Genomic DNA, 8857 nt, shown 5'->3' on the forward strand with positions numbered 1-8857 from the left:
CTTTTCAGTGAGACGTTTAATTGAATCGGATGTGGCTCGTTTGCCAGACGTCACCGCCTGGGCGATAGGCGTCCTCTCCCACTCCCCAAAAAGCGATCTTCAAAGGCAAGGCGGGCCCCTAAACTAGGTTCGTTGAGAGCAGCCACTGTAACACTGGCCAAATCCCGGCGAGGAAGGGCCAGAGAGAGGCCATGGATGCGCAGACCGGTCCACGGAGGAGCCTGGTTAGGGCGCTGGGAGGTGGGCAGGGGCAGGGGGTTCCTGCGTCTGGAACCCCCCACGTGTAGAAGGAGGCCTCTCCCCGTAAACCCAGCTAAGGGTCCCAGAACCGCGTGTGGCTCGCAAACTCAAGCGAAACCCCGCTCCAGCAGCCCAGGCCTGATACTGGCGGCTGGCGCCCGGAAGCCGGGGTCGGAGTGCCCCAGCCTCAGGCTCCCCGCGCGGCTCTGCTGTCCTGCGCCCCAGTTCGGAGGCTACAGGCCCTGCGGGTGTGGGTTTGATGAGGGGCTGGGAAGGCCTCCACCTTGGGCCTATGCTTGACTCCACCGGGCCCTTGCCCCCAGCCCTTCACCGACTCTGATGAGCAGCCTCAGGTTCACCATCTGGACCACAGTCGCCACCTTGTCCCCTTGCTTCGTGCCTTTCCTCTGCGCCTCGGGCCTACGTTCTGAAGCCTTAGGCCAGAGCCGGGGCCCTCAGCTTGGGCCCTGGGCAGACCTTCTTCTAATCCAAGCACTTCTTACCCCTGTTTCCAACTCCCCCCTGCAAGAAACCAAGCCCTCCAGGCCTCCGTGCTCAGCAAGTCCCCTCGCCTCCCCTGTGCCTTTTGGCGGGGGGTGGAATTTGGTCGTGGTAACTCATCGCTTTTCCCCAGAGATAGGAGAAGGCGACCTTAACCTGGGGCCATTCTTCCTGCCAGAATCTCCCTGAAATTGCACAGACAATAGAGCCCCTCATCTCAGAGTTCTGGGGGTGAGGGGAGGCCAGAAAAGCTTGTATGGTATCTCCCAAGGAACCCAGAGGATGAGGTGCTGGGATCCCAAGTTAATTACCGGGAGATTTGTTCTACAGAAGATCCCCACTTCACTGACTCTGGGCTGAACACTAACGCCCCTCCTACCCTGCGCTTCCCCCACTGGCCTGGCCTTCCTGCTGCCAGGGCGCCCACTCGGGTCTGGCCCAGAGACCTCGGAGAAGTCCTTCCCGGCGGTGTTCAGAGGAGCCCCGCCTGCTGTAGAGCCGAGCCAGGTTTGGGGCCTGAGGCCTTGAGGCCTTACAGCTACTTAGTGTGGGGAGGGCAGGCAGGGAGGCAGGAATGGTGAGGTCCGGAATGGGCGAGAGTAGGCCGCCGGGAGTTAGGGCACCTAGAAAGCAGCCCTCCTCTGGGAAGCTGTTCACGCAGGGGCTGGGATTCTGGACTCCTTTCATTATTACGGGGAGGGTCATCTCTCTGGGAGGTGACTGGCGCCCCCTGGAGTTGTGTGTGTAGAACTCCCACCCACAACCACCCATCTGGCCGTTCTGCGGGACACACCCAAGGCCCTGGGAAGGAGGGACTGCTCGGGGGAGCACTGACCCCGGCAGCCAAGTCAGACAGAGCCCCCCGCATTGTCCTGAATCTGCCCCTCGTGTCATCATCACCCCGAGCAACACCCCTCCTTGTTTTCTTCAGACTCTTCCCAGTCATATACCTTCAGCACAAACGCCTGTAAAGCTCCTGGACATGACACCCCTGCCCAGCTCCCCTCCCAGCCCTTCACTCTGCCACTGTTTCAGGTGCCGAGAAACATTTCTTCAAATTCCCCATCTGCCCCAGATTCAGAGAAGAATCTAGCTCTTCGCTGTGGATGCATCCTGGTGGGGTTTTCAGGTGAATACTGCGGGCACATCTCGGGCTGCAGGAGCAAAAGAAGAACCTTCCAAGCTTGTTGCGGCCCCTTTAAAAAGCTGAGCAGGATTTTTTTTTTTTTTTTTTTTTTTTAGCCTAATGACTATATTAGGTGACACGAAACTGCTCATCGTTCCTGTCAACACAGCCCCTGGCCCAATGGCAGGCTGAGCCCCCCTCCTCCGGCCTGATCCCGCCTCCGCCGGCCCAGAGCCCCTCACTACCTGCCGCCTGGCCACAACCGGAGTGGGAAGGCGGGTGCGCGGGCGGGAGGGCGGCGGGCACCATGCAGGGCGGCTGCCAGGGGCGGTGGGCAGCGCGGCTCACTGCCGCCCACCTGGCGTGGTGAGACGAGCGCTGCCACCATGTTCCCCAGCCCTGCCCTCGCACCCACGCCGTTCTCAGTCAAAGACATCCTGAACCTGGAGCAGCAGCAGCAGCAGCGCGGCCTGGCCTCCGGGGAGCTCTCGGCGCGCCTGGAGGCCACCCTGGCGCCCGCCTCCTGCATGCTGGCCGCCTTCAAGCCCGAGGCCTACGCGGGGCCCGAGGCCTCTGTGCCCGGCCTCCCGGAGCTGCGCACTGAGTTGGGCCCCGCGCCCTCCCCGGCCAAGTGCGCGCCTGCCTTCTCAGCCGCCCCCGCCTTCTATCCGCGTGCCTACGGTGACCCCGACCCCGCAAAGGACCTTCGAGCGGATAAAAAAGGTAAGGAGGAAACACAAGACCCTTCTCCCTTCTGAATCGATGTTGTCCCCAAACCCCGCCGCCAATAAAGTCTAGGTGGAGGAGACTCCAGCGCCAGGGCTGAGGACCGAGTTCAGGGGGCTGGGAGTGTGAGAAGGGACCGTGGAGCCAGAGCGCCGGCGCCCCACCTCCAGTCGGGGGTTTAGAGAAAAAGTCTGGGTTGAGATGGTCAGAAACAAGAGACGAAGTGTGTTTTGGGGCCTAACAAAGCCCCAGGCGGCGGCAGCCCTGCTCCTGGGTCTGTTAAGTTGAGCAACCGATTTGCGGTAGCAGGCAGAACAGAGAGATTCTCTGTAACTGTTTTTTAAAAATCTCTTTTGGATATGGGGGGGTCTTTTCTTGAGGACCCGAGGAAAATCCACGAACAAATTAAAACACTGCACACAAGACGTGCTTTTACGCACACTTGGAGGAGGATCCAGGACCTTCGTACCCAACCATCTCCCGCGTTTCTGGGGCTTTTCCTCCTTTGTTCCAAGAGAGTATAGTCTTGGGAACGAGGGCCTCGATTTTAAAGCTGCAATACTGCGGACTGTCAGGATTCTGACTCACTGTCTATGGTTTTCCAGCACAATTTCCCCACGCGCTCAGGGTCGAGAAGTTCTGCTCTGGAAAAAGTTAGAAAAGGCCGGGCAAAGGGTGCGGGGCCGCAGAGGAGATGACTGGGTAGGTGGCCTCATCGCCCTGCGCCCGCGGGCCATGCCAGAAGCTGGGGAGGCTGACCCGCCACGAAAGAGAGCGCATTGGTGACTTGGCTCCACGCGGGGTCCGCGAAAGCCGGGGCGGCCGAGGGCGCCGGGAGAAGGGCTGCTGTGAGCCCAGAGAGCATCCTCCTGTGAGCCTAGACAGGTTTGTCTAAGAGCACGGAGAAGGCCCTGAACAGACGCTGGCGGGCACGGCGGGCTGACGTTCTTGCTACCGGTCGGCATTCCAACTCGAGCTCGCGGGCAGGGCAGGTTCCACGGCCGCCTGCCCACCTCGAGGCCTCTGGGCGCTGCACAACCCCCGCGCCAGTTGTGCGCGGATGGGAGGAGGGCTTAGGTCATCCAACCAGCACCTCCTGGCCTTCTCTTTCTACGGTTCCGTAATTTCGAGATGATGCGACCCACCCTGGGTGAGGCCTCGGGTCCCTTCACCTAACCAAAGCAGCCCCAGTCTAACTCACCGCAGTGCCGCCCCCGGGGGGGGTTATTTTCTGTGCAGCCTGAAATCTTGAATCACTGTCCAGCCTCCGCACCACAGTGTGAACTACCGGAGGGCAGGGGCCGCCCTTGTTTTGTTCTCCAGCGCCTAGAGCCATGCATGGCACACAGTAGGCATTCGACAACTGCCGACTGTGGAGGGAAACCCAGCCGACCGCGGCGCGCAGTGCGCGGGCAGGGGAAGCGGCCGCCAAGCTGGCAGGTCGGAGTGTCACCGACTAAGGCCCATTTCCCCCGGGGCTCCGCGGGCCCGGCCGTTCTGACCCAGCGTCTCTCTGCCTCTCTGTGCCCCGCAGAGCTGTGCGCGCTGCAGAAGGCAGCGGAGCTGGAGAAGCCGGAGGCGGAGGGCACGGAGCGACCCCGGGCGCGACGGCGGAGGAAGCCGCGCGTGCTCTTCTCGCAGGCGCAGGTCTACGAGCTGGAGCGGCGCTTCAAGCAGCAGCGGTACCTGTCGGCCCCCGAGCGCGACCAGCTGGCCAGCGTGCTGAAGCTCACGTCCACGCAGGTCAAGATCTGGTTCCAGAACCGGCGCTACAAGTGTAAGCGGCAGCGGCAGGACCAGACTCTGGAGCTGGTGGGGCTGCCCCCGCCGCCGCCGCCCGCGCGCAGGATCGCGGTGCCCGTGCTGGTGCGCGACGGCAAGCCCTGCCTCGGGGACTCGGCGCCCTACGCGCCCGCCTATGGCGTGGGCCTCAACGCCTACGGCTACAACGCCTACCCCGCCTACCCGGGTTACGGCGGCGCGGCCTGCAGCCCCGGCTACAGCTGCGCCGCTGCTTACCCGGCCGGGCCGCCCCCGGCGCAGTCGGCCACGGCCGCGGCCAGCAACAACTTCGTGAACTTCGGCGTCGGGGACTTGAACGCGGTGCAGAGCCCCGGGATTCCGCAGGGCAACTCGGGAGTGTCTGCGCTGCACGGTATCCGCGCCTGGTAGGGAAGGGACCTGCCCGGGGCGCTCCCGACGGATCCCACCTCCACCGAAGGGCACCGATCCTCACGGGGAGGAAGGGCTCCGGACTCCTCCCTGTGGCCCTCGGGGTTCGCACTCTCTCAGAGGCCTCGGGGCTTTCCGCACCCCACGTGCCTTTGTCCCTACGCGGGAGAGTTCGTAGCCGAGTTTGCAACTTGCGGTGAATGGTCCCACACCCTGGTGCCTTAGCCCTCGGCCGCAGCGTGCACTCCGAGCGCCCACGGGCATCCCCAGCGGGCCGAACACTGGCCAATTCGGACGGGGAGCCCGGGCGCGCCGGGCCTGAGATCCGGCCGCCTTTCCGCAGCCTGGGCCGGGCGCCCGGGCGCTTGCTGCCTTGCCGCCGCCCACCCACCCGTATTTATGTTTTTACCTGTTGCTGTAAGTAATGAGACTCCCCTTCCCATTAAAGAGAGTGCGCTGACCCGGCACTTGTACTTCTTTCCGCTTGCGGCGCGTCAGACTCTGAAGCTGGGGGCCAGCGGCCGCCCATGCGGGGGTCTTGAGGCGCATTCGCTGAGCAAAGCGGTGCCACTGCCAAACCACGTTGCGTCGGTTGTTGGGCACTTTCGGGGACTGTCTCTTGTAACCTGCAACGACGCGGGAAGGTGGTCCTGTTGTGAAGGGTTAGTGGACTGAGCCGCGGGGAGGTTTAATGACCTGCCTGGGGCAAAGCGCCCGCACTGGTGGACCTCCGTGCGGTCGGCTCGGGTCTCCCCGGAGAGGTGGAGGCCCTCTGCGCGCAGTCCCCCTCCGTGAGCCCTGCTGTGCGCAGGGTGTAGGTGCTCGGCGGTACACGGAGAGCAAGCGGACTCCCGGGCCCCATAACTCACCCCGCTTAGTGGGGGAAGTGCCTTAGTCCGTTTAACAAACGAAGAGCTGAGACCCACAGTCCTTGTCCAGTTCCCCAGAGCCCTCCAGCCCAGCGGCACTCTGGTGGAAGCAGCTGGGGTCCCGAAGCCAGAGTCTCACCTGTTGCCTGGACCACCAAGAGATGCCCTGGGGCCAGGGGCCACGCTCACCCCAGCAGGGGCTGGGCCGGGTGACTTTACGGGGTTAGGGAACCCGCTTCCCCAACCCACCCAGGCCCTCCTCTCCTCTGGGCGTCTCTCGGCCTTCGCCCTGGTCCTGACTGACAAATGCTGCCTCGGTGCAGGGTTTACAGAAGCAGGAGCCCAGACGAGGCCAATCAAGCCAAAAACCCACTCACTGGCTGCGGGACTGGCCTGCCGCCGCATGCCTCTGACCTGTTGTCTGCACAGTGAGGGCGGCGGGAATACTGCGCCCTGAGTCGGGGGTCCCCGGTCCACAGGTGCTGGGGCCTGACCGCCAGCTCCTCCACCCGCCAGCCCCAAGCGCTGGGAAGAACCACCGGTCCCTAAAAAGGGAGCAAAGTGGGAGGGAGCTGGGGCTTTCAGTTTTTGCAAAACAAGGGTCTTCTGTGAACGTTTTTCTGGGAAGCGCTGGGGTGGCCGCCTAGGGCATGGGACATCGGGTGGCCAGAGCTCTGGGTGGCACTCAGAGCACTGCTCGTGGCATCCAGGGACCAAGCGAGGCTCCGTGCGCCCCCACGACCCGGTTACCAGTCGCGCAGCCCGGCCTGGTACTGTCTCGCTGTGGCGCCGGCGACCGGGACTGAGAGTCGCTGCCTCGTGCCAGTCCTGCCGAGTGGTCTTCGGGTAAGTGCTACCCCCAGCCTCGCCCCAGCCGCCCGCCGGGGAGGGGCGATGCCAGGAGACTCTAAGCTGCACAAGGCACTCGGGGTGCTGGGGTAGCACAGGCTCTCAGTCCACCACCGCCTCCGCTGCAGTGCTGTGGGCCTGGCTGGGGGAAAGCAGAGGACAGGGCTAAGCTTGGATCTGGGTTCTGGGCCCTGACTTGAATTCCCTCTGTTGTGAGGTCCGAGCCAGGCTTGCCAGGGCCACAGGGAGAGGGGTGTGTTCAGCTCCTGGGCCTGGAACCCGGCTGGGAGCCTCAGCGAGTGAGCCCTTTCTGCTGTTCTCGGTGGTGCGTGCCCTGGTCCCTTCTGGATGAAGAGCACCCTGAGGCTCCGCCGAGCCACCAGACGCTTGGCGCTCTCCCGCCGGGCACCCCCGGCCCCGCAGCCCCAGCCGGCAGCCTAACTCACTCAGCCGCGGAGACTCTCCAGCCGGCATTTCCCCTCCTTGGCGCTCGCTGGTAGCCAGATCAGTGTGTTCGCCCAGGACCCTCTGGGGTCCCGCACACCCGAGGGTCTTCCTCATTACACAGAGGCCTGCGATACCAGCCGAAAGTCAGTACTTCTCTCAATTTTCACTATCCCGTGAGGGATTTCCTATATGGTGCCTTCCTCTTTGCCCTGTCCGTCAGGGACCAGCTGAGCGACAGACACCCAAGTCTCTCACAGGTGGATAACAATGGCTGGCTGGCACTGAGCGCCCCGAGTGCCAAGGATAAATGCTTTACGGTCCTCTAATCTAATCCATCTTCATCTGCAAGCCAGGCAACTGAGGACCAGAGGTCAATCAATGGTCAAGGTCATACATTTTCTGAGAGCTGAGCTGGGAAACCCACCAACCACACACCAGGGTGGAGGAGATGTCCCTGGGGGCGGGGACATGTTTAAGAAGCAGTGTTCCTCTCGGAAAGACGGGGAGGGACCCTGATTAGGGCGCCAACACAACGGACCCCACGATCTCACCAGTGGGGTGAGGGTCTCAGGCTTCACATCCACTTCGGGGCCAGTTTAGTGCACAGAGCTCTGGGAGACACCTGGAGGCTCTTGGGGGTGCAGGGTCAGGAGTCCCCTAAACTAACCAACCTCCTGCCAGGCGTTTATATAGCAGTCCGGCCCCAAATTAAATCCGTCGTGTTTGTTTGGTTTTTCGATTATTACATAAGCGCCGCATGCAGAGTGAGAAAACGCAGCCAGGACGGGGAAGTGGGGAACCGGAGAACCGTGAGCGCCTTCCCGGTGCCAAAGCACTTGGAGACTGGGGGGTGCGGCGGTGGCTCGGGGGCCCGGAGCGCAGAGGGACCTAGAGGGGGGCTAGCTGTATTTAACAATTAAAAAAATGAAACAAGGGCATGCCACAAACAAAAAATAGAGCTAACCCGTGGCATTAAAAAGAAAGAAGCCGGCTCCCCGGGATGGGCAGAGGAGAGGGGTCCTGGGGACGGAAAGACCACCGTGCGCTCCCCCATCTCATCCCTCCCCCTCCCGGAAGTCCTCTCGCCGCACCCCCAGCCAGCAGAAACAGGTGCTGCCTAATCAGAATAGCTTCCATCTTTTTATTTCGTATAGATTTCCCCTCAAATCCATCCATGTTGTATGTGGCAACACCGGTATTTACGGGACCGTGGAGACCCCGCCCACTCGGCAGCAGCCAAAGCCCTGCCCTTCCCAGGCTGGGCCCCCACCGCCTCCGGGAAGTATTCCAGGCTCGGGGGCTGCACCTGGACAGGAGGGGCCACCCCGCAGCCCCCAGGTCTTGCCGACTTCCCCTCTGGACTGGACTCCTGGAAAAGAGGGTGGCTTGGATTTCATGGACTTATCACTCACGGAGCTTACCAGATGCCCGGCACTGTCCCGAGCTCTTTACAAAGGGAACCTGTCTAACCCTCCCTCACACCTTTGGGGAGACAGATGAGCCGATCGGGGGCCCAGAGAGGAGGAGTAACTTGCCCATGGTCACACAGCAGGCAGTGCCACAGCTGCTTAAACACCCAGCAGTCTGGTGCCGGAGCCCCAGAGCACCGTGTTTTTCCATCCCCAGCTTAAAGCCTAGACACCAAGACCAACTTAATCAATTTGTCGATCGGCTGAAGAATACAGTAATATTGGCTAATAAGTCTGTGAAGATTTTTTGGTGTGAGGCATAACATGCCCAGCAGGTGGCACAATTCTTCTTCACTTTGGCCACAGAGAGCACAGTGACTCACCCAGGAGCACACAGTGGGGAGGCGTGGCCGCCAGGGTTCCAGGGGGACAGTCCCCTGCCTCCCAGGAGAGCTTACCGAAGTGAGCAGCCCTGCCATGCCGGTCACCCAGAGCCACCACGGGGGGCATGGGATTGG

General features: G+C 62.3%; 1 protein-coding gene across 1 annotated transcript; it reads left to right on the forward strand.

Annotated features, from left to right (window-relative positions):
• The first annotated feature begins 1800 nt into the window (after window positions 1-1800).
• NKX2-5 (NK2 homeobox 5) lies at window positions 1801-5226 on the forward strand. The gene is made up of 3 exons (XM_037127906.2): window positions 1801-1870; window positions 1984-2590; window positions 4128-5226. The coding sequence occupies exons 2-3, from the start codon at window positions 2254-2256 to the stop codon at window positions 4763-4765; spliced, it is 975 nt and encodes a 324-aa protein (XP_036983801.2). The 5' UTR covers window positions 1801-1870; window positions 1984-2253; the 3' UTR covers window positions 4766-5226.
• Window positions 5227-8857: the final 3631 nt, after the last annotated feature.

This window comes from Artibeus jamaicensis, unplaced genomic scaffold, assembly GCF_021234435.1.
Source record: "Artibeus jamaicensis isolate MK-2021 breed Jamaican fruit bat unplaced genomic scaffold, CSHL_Jam_final scaffold_3151, whole genome shotgun sequence".
In the NCBI taxonomy this organism is placed as follows: Eukaryota; Metazoa; Chordata; class Mammalia; order Chiroptera; family Phyllostomidae; genus Artibeus; species Artibeus jamaicensis.